Source organism: Balaenoptera borealis, assembly GCF_965194805.1.
Source record: "Balaenoptera borealis genome assembly, chromosome: 13".
Classification (NCBI taxonomy): Eukaryota; Metazoa; Chordata; class Mammalia; order Artiodactyla; family Balaenopteridae; genus Balaenoptera; species Balaenoptera borealis.
In genome coordinates this window covers 52,548,563-52,565,578 of record NC_138870.1, presented here as the reverse complement: position 1 = coordinate 52,565,578, position 17,016 = coordinate 52,548,563, and the positions used below count along the sequence as shown (strand labels likewise).

The following is a 17,016-nucleotide window of genomic DNA, read 5'->3' as shown; positions in this document are numbered from 1 at the left end:
GATTAGACATCAAAAAAAAAACTGAATCACTTTGCTGTACACCTGAAACACTGTAAATCAACTATACTTCAATTAAAAAATTTTTAAAATTTTTAAAAATAATGAAAAGAAGATCCTTTTCAGATTCGCTCTGACCCCACCAGGTGATCCCACTCTTTGTTCCTTACCCCTGAATATAGCTCCATTTCCACCCATTCTGCCTTCCTCATTCTCCCCTGCCAATGCGTGAGCTCTAAGCAGAGGGGTCTCTTTTTTATATTTTGAATCCCTAACCCCTGGTACCTACACCTGCAGGAGCTCATGTGTTAGTTGTGTGAGTTCCATTGGCTGGATACCCCAAAACCTGGGATAATCCCCTTATTGGCTGGCACTACTCATTGGCAAGCTGACCACAAAGCAGCAGAAGGAAAATTCATTCGAAGGAGGAAGCATTTTGTGTTCCCCAGCAGGCAATTTTTTTTTTTAAGTTTGTTTTTTAATACTTCTTAAGGCCTTGGCTTTTTTTTTTAATTAATTAATTAATTAATTTATTTATTTATTTATTTTTGGCTGTGTTGGGTCTTCGCTTCTGCATGAGGGCTTTCTCCAGCTGCAGCGAGCGGGGGCCACTCTTCATCGCGGTGCGCGGGCCTCTCACTATCGCGGCCTCTCTTGTTGTGGAGCACAGGCTCTAGAGCACAGGCTCAGTAGCTGTGGCTCACGGGCCCAGTTGCTCCGCGGCATGTGGGATCCTCCCAGACCAGGGCTCGAACCCGTGTCCCCTGCATTGGCAGGCAGATTCCCAACCACTGCGCCACCAGGGAAGCCCCCCAGCAGGCAGTTTTGAGTAACCTTGGGAAGCCAGCATCTCAGTGTCCGCAGGAAGCCTGGTTCTCAGCCTGCTCCCAAACCCAGTACATACATATCCCTCCCTGGGATCTGGGTGCCTGCTTCTACTCCCTGTTTTCTCCCCGCCTTGCATCCCCAAGATGCTCAAAGCTCTCCCCTAGCCCAGGATGGTGGGGCTCACGTCCATGTTCTCTGGAGCGAGACAGACCTGGGTTCGGGGACGCACTCTGCTCTACTGAGAGGCTTCCTGGAAGGTCCCAGAAGGCCTCTCTTCCTCAGGCTTGTCCCCTCCTAGTATGGCTCAGTCCCTCTGTGACTCAGAGACTCTCACTGGGATGGGACAGTTGTGTTTCTTCACAGTGCTGTGCTCACCTCCATCCCCTTCCCTTGAAGCTGGTTTCTGCCCAGGACTAGAGAGGAGAGCAGCCAGAAGAAGATGCTCAATCCTCCCGCCCCATCTCTGGTGTCCTGGCATTTCTTGACACAGCAGGTTACTCCAGCATCCTTTCCCTAGAGAAGATGCCTCTTCTTGTTCCTGGCCAGATGTAACCATGTCTGGAAATGTCTTCTTATTAGCTGCCCAGACACTTAAGTGTCAAGGATATGTGCTACCCTCTTTTTTTTTTTTTTTTAGCAAACCTGTACTCTCCAGAGTCCTTAAAAGACTCTTGACCACCTGCCTTTGGTTTTGCGTGGGCAGTGGTTACCAAGCCTTTCCTCCCAGGTACCATTGGTGGTGCACACCTGAACTCCAGGTGTACCTCCACCCCTCTCCCTTCAGTTAGGAGCATTCAGTTATGCTTCCTTGAAGGAAGGCCTCAAAATTTAGGATAAAAATGGAGGTACAAAAAGAGGTCCAGTTTTTTTTTTTTTGTTTTTGTTTTTTTAACATGTGGCAGGCCAGCACACTTTAAATTGGATTTTAGTATAAAACACATTTCTAGGTTTCTGGTTGGCAGGCTTATTCGGTAGAGAAGAGACATAATATAATTTAGATGTTCTTAGGATTGTAAAATATCATGGGGTTTTCAATGGTATGACTGCACCCACATGCTTGTTGTTTTACAGGAAGGTATCTATGAAATTATAAAAAGTTAACTAAATCCAAAATATGTAATGTGTGTCCAAGATTGTTTTCATGTGCCATGGACCTAAGTTTTATCTTTTTCTAAAGATTGAAAGCTATGTTGTATTATTTTGTAAAGTTTCAATGATCACTAAAAGGTGACTGTGTAAAGCAGGTCAGAATGTTCTGTATTCATTCTTCCAGCAAATACTTATTTAGAGCCTTTACTGTGATCAGTGCTATGCTAGGCACTAAAGCGTAGCTGAGGTTTTAAAAATAATGAACATATTTAAGTGTAGCTGGTATTACTTGTGTCATCATGCAGATGTTTCTAACATACATATATCCAAATAGCATCATCAAAGAGAAAAAGCTAAAATATATCCAAGCATAGCAGATAAATAAGGAGAGTGTCCAGAATTTTCATTTTGCAGGTGGACATGGGACCTTAAATGTGTGCTTGCTCCCATTTTGGATATTGATCCCATTAAGGTCCACATTTTTAATAGGCCAGCATCCCTAGGAGATGTGCCTTGGAAAGGGGCAGTCGTCATGTACACATGTTTATGAGCTGCCCAGGTATGAGCAGTGGAGTAAAATATGCCAGAATTGTCCATGAATCCTACAAGTTTGGGGTCAGAAAATCATTGGATTTTATTGCTGAAAGGAACCTAACAAATTCCAGCTCCCACGTTTTGCAGACTCTAAAATTTGTGTGTGTTGCTTACACTGTATTGTAAGTAAAATCACTTTCGAGGCTCAAGATTCCAAAATGCTGACTTGAGCAATGCTTCCAGCAGGGCAGGCCAGCACTAGTGAAGAAACGCTCACCAGTCCACGTTATTTGAATGCTGGGCAGATCCTAAGAAATTTTTGAGTCCACAAGTTGCTGGGCCACTCTGCTTCTGAGAACAAAATATCTCTGCTGGCCCGTTGGGAAGCAGTACGCTTCAGCATCCCCTGCGTTGGAGCCAAGCCTCTGCCTGGGGTGGCCCTTTCCAGTGATTTTAGCATTCCCTCAAACTATTGGAGTAAGAAGGGGCAGTTAAGCTCCTTTCAACAATTTTTTAAGACACAGTTTAATAACTGGGTTCTGAAAAAATAACAAATTTTAGAGTATTTTTAAAATGAAAGTAATCCATGTTCAATGGTAGAAATATTCATGAATATAGATAAGTTAAAAAGAAAACCATCAGACAATACTGTATAATATTTTGATGACTTTGAGTGTATATACATATATAAACAGGTATACATATAACACCATGTAATGGACTGAATGTATGTATCCCTCCCCTCACATTCATATGTTGAAGCCCTAACTCCAATGTACTGAATTTGGAGATAGGGCCTTTACAGAAGTAATTAAGGTTAAATGAGGTCATAAGAGTGGGCCCTGATTTGATAGGATTAGTTTCCTGGTAAGAAGAGATACCAGAAAGCTCGATTTCTTGCTCCACGAGAGCACAGAGGAAAGGCCTTGTGAGATGCAGCAAGAAGGCAGCAGTCTGCAAGCCGGGAAGAGAGCCCTCACCAGGCAGTGAATCTGCTGGCATCTTGATCTTAGACTTCCCAGACTCCAGGCTATGAGAAATATTTTTTTGTTGTTTTAAATCCCTCCTTCTGTGGTATTTTGATATGACAGCCTGAGCTAAGATAGACTGTCTATGCAAACTTTCATGAGTATTACACAAAAAGATACACTAATAAGTGTGTGTTTTCCTCAGAAAACCAACAGGTATGTGTCCCATTATATTTTAGCATCTCCTTTTTTGTTCATCAGCCACCTATTTGTTCTACTTGTACTTAGTTCTTGAGTTTTTTTGTTGTTGTTGCTGTTGTTTTTTAACATCAGTAACTCCATCAGGTCTGACAAATACAACAGGAGTGAGTATTGAAAATGTTGGTAAGAAGGAAGCCTACAACTAGGATGCAGATGGTGATTTTGTTTTTTAACATCTTTATTGGAGTATAATTGCTTTACAATGGTGTGTTAATTTCTGCTTTATAACAAAGTGAATCAATTATACATATACATATATCCCCATACCTCTTCCCTCTTGCGTCTCCCTCCTCCCACCCTCCCCATCCCACCCCTCTAGGTGGTCACAGACCACCGAGCTGATCTCCCTGTGCTATGTGGCTGCTTCCCACTAGCTATCTATTTTACATTTGGTAGTGTATATATATCCATGCCACTCTCTCACTTTGTGCCAGCTTACCCTTCCCCCTCCCCATATCCTTAAGTCCATTCTCTAGTAGGTCTGCATCTTTAGTCCTGTCTTGCCCCTAGGTTCTTCATGACCATTTTTTTTTTTTTGGTTTTTAGATTCCATATATATGTGTTAGCATACAGTATTTGTTTTTCTCTTTCTGACTTACTTCATTCTGTATGACAGACTCTAGGTCCATCCACCTCACTACAAATAACTCAATTTCGTTTCTTTTTATGGCTGAGTAATATTCCATTGTATAATATGTGCCACATCTTCTTTATCCATTCATCTGTTGATGGACACTTAGGTTGCTTCCATGTCCTGGCTATTGCAAATAGAGCTGCAGTGAACATTGTGGTACATGACTCTCTTTGAATTATGGTTTTCTCAGGGTATATGCCCAGTAGTGGGATTGCTGAGTCGTATGGTAGTTCTATTTTTAGTTTTTTAAGGAACCTCCATACTGTTCTCCATAGTGGCTGTATCAATTTACATTCCCACCAACAGTGCAAGAGGGTTCCCTTTTCTCCACACCCTCTCCAGCATTTATTGTTTGTAGATTTTTTGATGATGGGTATTCTGACCGGTGTGAGATGATATCTCATTGTAGTTTTGATTTGCATTTCTCTAATGATTAATGATGTTGAGCATTCTTTCATGTGTTTGTTGGCAATCTGTATATCTTCTTTGGAGAAATGTCTATGTAGGTCTTCTGCCCATTTTTGGATTGGGTTGTTTGGTTTTTTGATATTGAGCTGCATGAGCTGCTTGTAAATTTTGGAGAGTAATCCTTTGTCAGTTGCTTCATTTGCAAATATTTTCTCCCATTCTGAGGGTTGTCTTTTCGTCTTGTTTATGGTTTCCTTTGCTGTGCAAAAGCTTTTAAGTTTAATTAAGTCCCTTTTGTTTATTTTTGTTTTTATTTCCATTTCTCTAGGAGGTGGGTCAAAAAGAATCTTGCTGTGATTTATGTCAGAGAGTGTTCTGCCTATGTTTTCCTCTAAGAGTTTGATAGTGTCTGGCCTTACATTTAGGTCTTTAACCCATTTTGAGTTTATTTTTGTGTATGGTGTTAGGGAGTGTTCTAATTTCATTCTTTTACATGTAGCTGTCCAGTTTTCCCAGCACCACTTATTGAAGAGGCTGTCTTTTCTCCACTGTATATTCTTGCCTCCTTTATCAAAGATAAGGTGACCATATTTGTGTGGGTTTATCTCTGGGCTTTCTATCCTGTTCCACTGATCTATATTTCTGTTTTTGTGCCAGTACCATACTGTGTTGATTACTGTAGCTTTGTAGTATAGTCTGAAGTCAGGGAGCCTGATTCCTCCAGCTCCGTTTTTCTTTCTCAAGATTGCTTTGGCTATTCGGGGTCTTTTGTGTTTCCATACAAATTGTGAAATATTTTGTTCTAGTTCTGTGAAAAATGCCAGTGGTAGTTTGATAGGGATTGCATTGAATCTGTAGGTTGCTTTGGGTAGTATAGTCATTTTCACAGTGTTGATTCTTCCAATCCAAGAATGTGGTATATCTCTCCATCTGTTTGTATCATCTTTAATTTCTTTCATCAGTGTCCTGTAATTTTCTGCATACAGGTCTTTTGTCTCCTTAGGTAGGTTTATTCCTAGATATTTTATTCTTTTAGTTGCAATGGTAAATGAGAGTGTTTTCTTAATTTCACTTTCAGATTTTTCATCATTAGTGTATAGGAATGCAAAAGATTTCTGTGCGTTAGTTTTGTATCCTGCTACTTTACCGCAGGTGGTGATTTTGAAGCACTGTAAATACATGTCACGGCAGGATATGTCCTAGGTACACATGGAATACACATGCATTCTGTGGTCGGCATGATTGTAATGGAAAATGTGTCATGTAACATGTGAAATGTGCTGTGGCAACTAGCCAGAGGAAGAAAAATAACCACAAAGAGAGAGAAATCCAAGGGTGTGACATCCGTATCAGTGGGGGATGAATATCACAGTAATTCCTCAGAGCTAGGGCACCCTTTTTCCTCTTACCTTTTGACATACTGGAAGTTGGGATATTTTACGGTTTATTGTTTCTGTCAGCCAGGTGGCAGGCATGACATGGCTGTCATCTCCTAGGCATGAGCAAACATCAAAAGAGCAGCACCAAAACTTCAGGACTCGCATCCAGCAGCTTGAAGGAAAACGTGCAGACAAAAGTGAAGCACTTTTTGGATGCAACTAGTCATGCAGAGGGGCTTGGGGAGGAGTGACCGGACTTGCTCAGCCACATTCCCGAGGTGGGAGTCAGAAGCAAGGGGGCTCTGGATGCTTGCAAAGCTGGCTTCTGTCTTGTAGTTCTTCTGTGGGTTGTTTAAGGAATGCCGCATGACCAATGCACCCCTGAAACACAGCCCGCTCTTGTGTGGAAAATCACGAACACGGGATGATTCAGAGTTGGAAAGCAATGAGTGCCATTGGATTCTAAATGTGAAAACGTTTTGGAACAATGTTAACTGATGCACTTCACTTATATATTCCTTCCTAAATATGCACACTAGTGATAGATAGTAGAATTTTGTCTACGTCTAAAGGAGTTCTTTCAAAAATAATAAATTAAAAATTTGAAGTGGTAAAGAAAGCACCGTGCATCGTTTAATTGGCAGCTTTTTTTGCCCTTCCTTAGAGGTAACAAAATAATGGTGCATCTAATAAAGGGCATCTTAGAACTGATGAAATACGGTAGCCTGTTGTTATAAGGAGAGAAGCAGGAGTTTTGTTGAGACCCTGAAAGGCTCTGCCTGTGAAGGGGCAACGGATGTCACAGGTGACACACGGTTCAAGGCCCCGTTGAGGCTGCCCATCCCCAGAAGGAGAGGCGAGGTGGCCTCTGCAGACAGCAAGCTGCTGGGGAGTTCCCAGCTACCCTGCAGACTTCTCCCGGTACAACAGTCCAGGCAAATGTATTCCAGCAGAAAGGGCATGAGGGTACAAAATGTACTTAGGAATGGCCTTTGCATCCTAACCTATGTGTTATGGAATGTATATGTGTATTGTGTACCTATGTTTATACACATGCATACTCATTTATGTATACATGTATGTCCTATATAGATCTGTACATATATATGACACGATTCATATAAGCTCATACACTTGCACACTCACAGACACATTGTTTGATATGCTGTTTTTCACAAATCAGCTCTTTCTGTGTAATTACATATCCTGTATAACACCTTTGTATGTGATTGCACAGAATTCTTCTGTATGGATTTATGCTAGTTTAATCACTCGTATTATTAAATGATTTCTTCTTGCTACTTGAGGAACATCCTCATGGCCAAGTTGTGTGCAGATCTGTAATTTTTTGTTAACTGGATCATCATGGGTGCCTATTTGTGGTTCATACTTGGCATGGATCACAGGCCTGTTGTTGCCCACTTACTGTTTTTTGTAAATGTGTGTAGGTTAAAGGGCCAACATAAGGGTTAGGATGGGGGTTATGGGTTTGATATTAAGCTTAAGCTCTAGAACCACCCATTCCTGGCTGATAGCCTTGGGCTAGGTGTCTTAACCTCTCTGGACCTTAGTTTCCTCCTTTGTAAATTGAGTCTATGACATGTGCTTTGCAGGATTGTTGAGGTAATAACATAAGGTGTATCAAGTGCCTGACACATGGTAACCCCTAAATCAGTGTCACTCCAGCTTGGAGGGCAGGGGGTAGACAAAAACGCCATGCTAATTCAGTCCCAAAGTTCTGAGAGATGATAGAGGGTACATAAAAATGCTGCTGTTCATTGATTGTTAATGCCTCTGGTCCTTAGTTTTCATGGGTGGACCAAAATAAAGGAGAGGAATAAAATGGTATCTACTCTGTAAGTACATCTGGCTTTGTGGGCGTGACTTGTGCAGTTGCCCAGGGCCCTGCACTTGGTTTAATGCTCTGCTGTCACCTTCTTGAAATTTTTAATTTTGAATAGAGGTTCCATATTTTCCTTGTGCACTGGGCCCCACTGATTAGGTAGCCAGTCCCGCCCATAAGGTTGGTGGGGGTGTGCAATGAGAGCTCAAGAAATACTTACTGTAGTACTCAGGATGCAATAGGGCTCCATAATTACCAGAGGGCTAAATTATTTTCTTTTTACGAGCAGAGACAATCATAAGTGCACTGTAGATGTCATTTCATTTCATTATTAAAACAGTATGAGATAAATCTGCAGTTAATCTCAATGTACAGGTAAAGAGACTGAGGCCCAAGCAGTTAAATCACCCACTAAAATCACACAGCTTATAAACGCAGAGCTTGGATTCAAACCCAAATTCGTTTCATCCAAAGTCTACCCCATTGACCTGCGCTATGAGTATTATTTCCCTTCCTTCCTCCCTACCTCCCCGCAAGGAACTTCTTTGTAAAACCCAGTGTTTAAGTGTCCTTGATACCCATAGGCAGCCCAAGCCTCGTCCCCAGCAGAGGTTTCAGGGCCCCTCGAAGATGATCCAGAATTCCCCTCCGACCTGGAGCCTGTTGGTTACAGCAGACAGGACCGCCCCTCTTCTCATTCTCAGTTCTGTCCCATCCTGTCCCCAAAGGCTGCTCAGCATCACTGGCTCAGAGTTCTTTTAGCTGGTCCAATCTGACCAGCCTGGGGACAGTTCAGCTTGCTTCCTTTGACTCTTGATGCGCTTAGCTTCTGGTGACTATCATCCAGCTGAGACCTCCAGACCACCATGAGAATCAGTGGGAGATCTGCCAGTGTCAGGTCCTGGGGGAAAGAGGCTGTGGGAGATGCCTTTTTCCAGGAGACCGAGGATATGGCCATCTGTCCTGCGGCAGGGAGCCCTGGCTTTCCTACAGTGCCAGGCCGTGATTTGCTCCACCCACTCTTTTCCCTGCCAGAAAGAGAGAGAGACAAGATCCATTCCCGTACACCGCTAATAAGCAGGTATACGGCTTGGTACGGGGCGGCTCCGGGGCAGGTCTGCTTACAGCGTGTGGCCTCTGAGCAGGGAAGTCCATACCTGAGCATTTCATCTCTTGGCTAACTGGATTTGAATTTTGAGTGTGACAATGAGACTGTTTGTTGTTTCAAAGCAATTCCCTAAGTGGCTGTTTGCTCAAGACTTTTGTAGTGTGAACAGAGATTGGGGGGAGGGGAAGAAGCCATCTGTTCTGGAACAGTCTTCCAATTACATGATCAAATTACTGCAGAGCAAAATGGAGGGAGTCCAACAGAAAGTTCCTGTCTGGTGCATCCAGTCCCAACCCGCTCTCTCAGGCCATTGTGTTGACCTGGAGACCCACATGCAGCTTTCAGAGGCCAGGCCCAGTAACTAGGCGTACAAATAGGAGGCGAGCAGAGAAAGCCAAGGAGGAGAGAGTCAGGGGGAGCTTTCCTACCTCCTCACCGTGCCATTCAGCCCAAGTGAAACCACCTTGAATTTGAATTAAAAAGTGAACCTTTTCCTTGCTTGAGGGATACACGTCTTTGATTACCATTAGTTTTATCATCTCCAATGAAAAAGTCACATTCCTTTATAAATTAGATTCATGATTTTTATTTGTTGATATTCTATTTGTATTTAGAGTCTTCAGTCTATTTATCTCCCTTAAAATTTGAGAACAGTATTCTTGTTTCTGAAATGTGGGCTGTCTCAATTTGCAAAACATCCTTGGGTCTTATTTTTTCCTCTAAATATGTGTGGGTTTGTTTTTTTTTTTTTTTTTTCTTTTCTTTTCTTTTTGCTATTAGGCATTCATGCAGCCTCACTTGCTGGGAAATGAGTTCACACATTTGGAGTTTCCAAGGAGAGTACAGAGAAAGGAACTTGGGAAGAAGATGCTCTACAGGGACTTTAATATGACAGGCTGGTAAGAATACGCCTCCCTCTGCCTTGGCACTGCTGCAGCGTGTGTGAAGGAAGCGCCACCACCGTAAAAAGCCACTTCCGCACTTCGGATCAGGATGTGCAGCCAGAGACCTGGGTTTGTGGGGAAGGAAAAGGGGCTACGCCCACTTCTGCTGCTTTTCGCCTGGGCGCCAGTTCTCCCATCTGGGTGTTGGTTTGCTTTTCTGCTCTCTGAGGCCCTCCTTGGGGACACTAGACCCACGAAGCTGATGTAATTCCTCACTTCACACAGAGCAAGCATTGGGGGGCTTTTAAAAACACATTAAACTCGGGTTTTTAGGTTAGGGTTACTAAAGAGGTAGCGGGGCTCAAAGGAATGAACCAGAGCTCTATTTGGCCTGACCAGTTTAGATTTGAATCATAACTCTGACCTTTCTGAATAGGCAAAGTTGGATAAACTACTTAACCCCTGTGAGTGCCATTTCCCATGAATAAAGTGAAAAGAATACTCTTTGAAGGGTGGTTGTAAGGGTCAGAGGTAATGAGCTGTCCTCACGATTTCATCACATTCATATCGAAATAAGAACTCTTGGCAAGGGGCATCTTGTTCCCCAAACGCACCGATAGAAGGCACCAAAACCGTTTGTATGTGTCAGTAGCTAACACTGACTAAGACCTCATCGGCTTCTTCCAACTGAAAAATAGATGTGATGATAAAGTAAATTTCATAGGGTTGGTGTAAGGATGAAATGAGAGAGCAGTGCCTGGCACAAAGAAGTGTAGGAGAAGATTTGCTCTAGGCCCTGCGATCCTGACCAGGGAGCCTCCTGCCAGGCTGGAGGTCAGCAGAAGGAAGCAGTGGCTTCTTTCCTCACCACGTCCCCAACACAGGTGACATAAAGTAAATTCCACTATCTCTTCTTCTTTGACCGGAATAGCTATAACAGATGGTCACAGCCCAAATTCCCATGGTGATGACTTCTAGGCTGGGAATCTACTCCTAGGGTACGTACTGTCTTAAAGAGACAGTCAAGCCACTCGGGAGGATCAGAGGCTGATCTAAGGCACGTCCGGTTGTCCTTTGCCATCCAAAGAGAAGGTCCTCACCAGTATCCTCTCTTCTTCTAGAAAAGGGTCAGCAAGTTATGGCCTGAGAGCCAAATTCCACCCCCCACCCCTTTCCGTAAATAAGTTTTAAAAGTACAGCCACGCTCGTTTGTTTATGTTTGATCTGTGACTACCTTCATACAACAACAGGGCAGTTGAGCGGTTGCAGCAGAGCCTGAAATATTTACCCCTGCTCTAAAACGTGATGGATTTATCGGAAAGGGTTCACCATATTTGCAGCTCTGAGTTCTGGAGTTTTGTTGCCCCAGACTGGGTTTTCTTGCAAATTCATTTTTATTCAGTCAGCAAAATCAGCACTCCTTACAGAAAAGTTTAAGGTGAGGGATTGTGTAATTCAGAAAACCGTGGCAGAGTTTGGTCTGGTTTTTGTAGAATTTGGAAAGATGGAAGGAAAGGCATCCCAGGGTAGGAACCCACGTGGTTGTAAACACATAAACTAATAGAGCAGATCTAAGAGACAGCTCAGGAAATGGCCAAAATTGGGGGGGGGGGTGCGGGGGGAGCGGCTGTGGGAAATTAGGCTGAGTCGGTACCGAGGGAACGTAACAGAAGCTGGGAAGCCAGGCAGAGACATTAGGATTTACTGTGGGAGGCTGCAGGTTACACTTGTGTGTTTTGGCGGAGAATGAAATGGTGAAAGCGGTGTTGTAGGAAGCTTGCTGTAAGAGGAGTTTGAAGGAGACTGACCAGGAGAGAAAGCAGATCCAGGTACCCAGAAGAAAAACTGTCGTAGCAATATGTATGTGAGATCTCTAGAGCCAAATAGAGGGATGGAAGCAGAAAACAGAGAAGGCGAGGAAATGAACAAGAAACTAGATGACTTAGGCCAAGGGATAAATATAAGAGGTAAGGCATCAATGACTCGAATTATACTAGCCTGTAAGCCCCCTGTGGGGCAGCCCAGTGCCTCGTCCTTTGCCCGACATGTAGCCGATGGGCCGTGTTTGTTTATTGGATGAAGGAAGAAGAGTGCGATCCACAGACGTCGATGGGGGGCAGGCCGACGTGGAGGTGGTCAGTGGGAAGGGTAGGAATAAGGAGCCTGTACACGAGCCATGCTGAGCTCGAGGCGAGGCTGTTTGTATGCTTTTTCTATGCCAAAAAGGCAAATGAGATCTCAGCCGTCAAAACCAACTTGGTAAACAAATGGCTAAAGATTACCCCTTTTTATAGTTTTTTAAAATGCAGATAAGTTCAGGGATTCGATTACATCCAACCGTTATACACACACAGTCACTCTCTTCTTTGCTCTCTATCTCAGGTACGTGCACACAAACACACATCAGCGGGGTCTTAAGCAAGTAAATAGCCCATAAATGGGCTCTCTCTAATTGTACGGAACTCCACAGAAGGTACCGAATTAACTGAGGAGCCAAGACTGAGAATGGCTTCAGTCAGACATGATTTGCTCGTTTGTTTCAGCAAAGTTCCCTGCATGGCTGTTGGCTCACAGCTTTGGCTACGAGCAGAGATTGATGCACGTCTTTGTATATTTCCTATCTGTTGTGACTTAACGATTTGAAAATGATGCTTAAGGAAAAGGAGAGCTCTTTACATCTTTGTTGGAAGAAGTTGGGAAGTTTAAAACCAGTTTAGACCACTGCCTATGTAAACTCCACCCACACACACCCCCCACCCCCAACTTTAATGAGTTCTTTTAAAAAATGTTTATAACCTCTCACAGAAAACCTCAAATCTAGCAGTTATTTTTTAGGACTGAAGAAACATGGGCTCCCAATTTCCTACCTTTTCTGAGTTGTCTATAGAGAGAGAAGGGCTGGCAAATTAATTCAATGGAAAGAGAGATGAGGTTCAGCAGGATCCCTTTTCCCACAAAAGCCTCAAGTTACTACCAAGCTGTTGGGATTGGTTGAAGGTGGACTGGTGAGTATTGGCAATGCGTCATGCTCAAGGAGACAGATGAGTCCTCACCTCGTCCCTCCTTTATGTTTCTTGCCTCCCGAATTAGCCTTGGCCTGTGAACTTGCGTCTCTGAAACCTTTCTAACAAATAGGGGTTCACCTATTTCCAACTGTTGAACCCTTGTAGCAAAGACCTAGTTGTGGAAATTTTTATCTGCCTGCTTGTTCCCCCACTAATCATGGGGGGCTAGCTGACAGTGAGTGGGAGAGCTAAGGGCCAGGCCTTGTGATGAGGCCTTTACGTGACTCTTCATGTTGAACAATCCTATGAACTAGGTACATTTTACAGATGAGGAAACTGAGGCACAGGGGCCGAGTTGCTCAAGGTCACACAACTAGTAAGAGGAGAAGCCAGTCTGTGACCGCAGGCAGCCTCACTTCAGGGTATACACCGTTCACTACAGTGCTGAACTGCCAAATGCCCAATGATTCCTCCTCCTCGTTCCATTTTGCAGTTGAGCAGATTGAGGCTCAGAGGGGATTAAGTGGTTTACTCAGCTTCCACTAGTGCAAAAATGTCAGAATAACCCAGGTTTCTGACTTTTAACCCCGGGCTCTTTCTGATACAATGCATCAACTTTTCTTCAGGGTAAGATCAGACATAATTATTCGGTTCTGAGCTGCGATGGACATTTAAGCAGGGGACCTCCCTCTACCAGGATCAGTGTCTCCTTGACAGTCCTTTAGAGGACAAGAGGGTGGAATGACGCATTTCAGGAGCTGCTGAGGTAGTAACTTTTCTAGTTCCCGGTCTGACCTGACGGACCATTGGCCAAATGAAACGGTGATGCTTCCCACTCGTCACTAAGGTCTGTGCGTGGACTGGGGCCACGTGGTGATGATGGGGAAGATCCCCAAAGAACCGAATCTCCTTTACTTAGGAAAATCGATCGCTCTCATTAGAGGAGCACCCTGCCAGCTTTCTGCGGTGTGCCTGCAGCCGGGAGGCAGTGGCGGGGTGGGGGCGGGGGGAGGGCGTCGGCTCTGGGAAGCCTCGTCTTGTAATTAAGGATGAGTCTGTGGCCTCCTGACGGGGATCCTTTCTCTCCCACCCTCACGCTTTCTCGGAGACCGTGGAGCAGCTTGGCAGGCCCAGGTTGCACAGAGGACAAAAGGTTGCGGCCACCAGGACCTTCCTAATGAAATCCGTCTCGCACCTGGCTCCTCCGCCTCCCTTTCCCAGCCTGCTCAGGTCGTTTACACAGTGGCTTGATTTACGATGGCGTTTTCTAACAGCGCCCCCAGTGCTGAGTCGGTCCCTGACGCGTCCCAGCTCTCGCCTTCTGTGCCTGGTGTCGTTGGTCCTGGCGCCAGAACTCTGGCCTTGGACTCGGCGCGAGCCGCTGCCCTTCCTCCCTGGCCCTTTGTGTGGAGCTGCTGTTGCACGACGCACACTAGCTGGCGTTGTGAGCAGAGTGTCCAGACCCACGGCCCTCTGAGCCGTCTCAGGCCGTAATTTGCTGGCAGGCGTCTGTGTTCCCGGGCTGAAACAACAGTTTCTCACAGCTGGCTTTGTGGCACCAAGTCCCTGCTCCTGTGACCGCTGGTGATTGCGCTTTCTTGTGTAGGATCTGTGTTCTTCGTGCTCTGTGTCCAGCCGCGTGGGGTGATGAGCAAGCCGGGGCCCCGGCAGGACAAGGGAGGGCGCTGTAGCTTCACCCCTGGCGTCAGGCCAGACTCTCCAGCAGCTGTTCCTGGGCTGATGGGATTTGTTGAGAGCGAGGGCCAAAGACGACGAGAAGTCCATCGTGTGAATGCAAGATTGCTTCCAGATGGTTCTGGTTAAGAGTAAAGTACACCAGAATTCTTTCTTTAAGCAGAGCCTTTTAAACATTCATAATGGTCTTGTTTCAGGGGCAGGCTGGACCAGTAACTTGAGATCGCATGGCTTACTTAGGAAGGAGAGTGCTGCCTTGGGAGATAAGCTCCTTGGATACTGCTCCTTGCTCTGCCAAGGTTCTGGGGCCTCGGGCCAATCCTGGGCCTAAGTCTCTCGTTTGATAAAATACTTTCTTTGCCCTTCACTGCCAACCTCCATGTCTGGTGGTGGAAGGGCTTTGCTCTGCTTTTCAGAGCTTCTGGAAAAGACAGATTCCATTAGGAAAATTCCAGTGATGGTAACCTTTCATTTTTATCTCTTGCAGCCCTTAACTCTTTATGATTCTAACTTGATGACACATCAGGGTAATTGTTGCCTCTTGTCTTTCCCTTGAAACTAAGAGCGAATCAGAGGCTTTTCCCCTGGGAACAGAGTGGGGTCCACCACCATTTTCTCCTCTTAGCATTCACTACGTTTATGAAGGCAAAGGAAAGCTTTTCTATTCTGTGTCCACTCCAGCCGAGTGGCCACTAGACACTTGTGGCCATTTAAATATAAATTAGTTAAAATTAAATAAAAGTAAAAATTTGTTTCCCAAGTCACACCAGCCACATCTCAGTTGCTCAGGAGCCACATGTGGCTCGTGACTACTGAAGTGGCCATTGCAGATACAGATTTCCATCATCACAAAAAGTCCTACCTGATGGCACTGCAGTCTAGATAAAGTAAGGATGCGGGTCTAACTGGGGTGAGGAACAGTGCCAGGAGCTGTCTGTAACTGAACAACCCAACAGCAAAGAGTTCAAAAAAAAAAAAAAAGCTGAGCCTGGATGGGGAGAACAGAACGGTGTGGCCACATTTTGTGGCTTCTGGCCCCGCTACAGAGTCCAAAAGTGGGGGATGGGCTTTCCTCTCCTTTTGAGATCTTCAGGGGCGTAAGTCACTGTGTTTAGGGATGACGGTCTGCAGCGGTCGCTCACTGGCGAGCCTGCTGGCCGGCCTGAAGGAAGACCCGTTCCATCTGCCCTGGTCAGTAGCACACCTCTCTCCTCTAGCCGTTCCCCGCCACCTCCTGGACTGCGCCAGCTGTCGGGCGCTTGTATTCATCTTGCTTTTCCTTTCACTTCTTGAAGAGTATTTCAGACCCTGAGGATCGGAGTAAAACGCAACTTCCCTTGCAACCCTTTCCTTTCTGTTCAGGGTGACCTTTATTCCCAGTCTGCAGCCTGGAGCCCAGCTCGGGGTTGAGCGCTGCAGTCTCACAGCATTGGGCTTCTTACCAACCATCCAAACATCTCCTGGAGAGAAACTCACTGGGAGCAGCCTCCCAGCATGAGTCTGGAGCTGCTGGGTCGAGTTTCACAAATAACGTAGATACGCCTTCTGTCTTATTTTTTATTGCTCTTTTCAATGCCCTCTGACAGTGCGTTCAGGCAGGCTGACAGGGAAGGGGATAAGCAGATTGAGAAATGCCACAGAATGCTTTATGAAGCCAGCTCCAGAGCTATACCCGCATTTAATATAAATTGATTTATTGAATCAAGCACAGAAGCCCTGTTACAGAAACCCCAGGCTTTATCCTCTAGAGGACCACCTAATAAAGCAGCCCCAACTGACACTCCTCGTTAGCTTTTCCACTGATCCCCAGGCAGATTTTAAAGGGACAGTGTCCCTCCTTTGGGCTGACTTTGTATGTTGGCCATGCCTATGGGTCTAATTAGCTCAGCATTATTAGTCTTACTAGGAAAGCCTGCATTATCTAGCAGCTTGACTTTTGAGTTTTAAGGAGTAATTGGAAAATTCAAACCTCTTCCTCCTCTTGATTTTAATCACCTTTAACCCAGTCTTTGGAAATTTACCTGCAGATGGCCCTGACGCCCATCGTTGAGGCACGGAAGGATTTTTCCGGTCCCTCCTTGGTGTAAATCCTGACGTTACTGTTGGGCCACAGACCTCACCGAGGAGGCGTTTTATACTCACCAGAGAAATAGCACATTTTAATTTTATAATTACTTCACGAGAAAGCAGGCCATTCCCGAGTTAAACCTGGGATTAATTTCCTCCCAGCAACTTGTATTTTCAAATTTAATGATTATGGGCTACCTTGGCTGCAGTCTGATTACTGAAAGCGATCTGGAAATCTGACTTTGTGGAGAGAAGAGGGGCTTGGATGGCATTTCAGAGAATTTTAACCCCAAACCTCAGTAGATTGTAGTAGATG

At 44.9% G+C, this 17,016-nt stretch overlaps 1 protein-coding gene and 1 long non-coding RNA gene across 4 annotated transcripts in view; both read left to right on the top strand.

The window, feature by feature from the left end:
- The window catches only part of LOC309609612, a 526,119-nt gene that overhangs the window by 399,253 nt on the left and 109,850 nt on the right, over window positions 1-17,016 (top strand). The gene's annotated exons all lie outside the window — the stretch shown is intronic.
- PPM1H (protein phosphatase, Mg2+/Mn2+ dependent 1H) overlaps window positions 1-17,016 on the top strand; it is a 275,787-nt gene that overhangs the window by 196,307 nt on the left and 62,464 nt on the right. For 2 of the 3 annotated variants that reach the window (XM_082351253.1, XM_082351251.1), the window contains exon 6: window positions 9,830-9,948. The exons of the other annotated variant lie outside the window; for it this stretch is intronic. In XM_082351253.1, coding sequence (XP_082207379.1) covers window positions 9,830-9,948 — 119 coding nt within the window. The remainder of the gene's footprint in view (window positions 1-9,829; window positions 9,949-17,016) is intronic. 3 annotated transcript variants of the gene reach the window in all.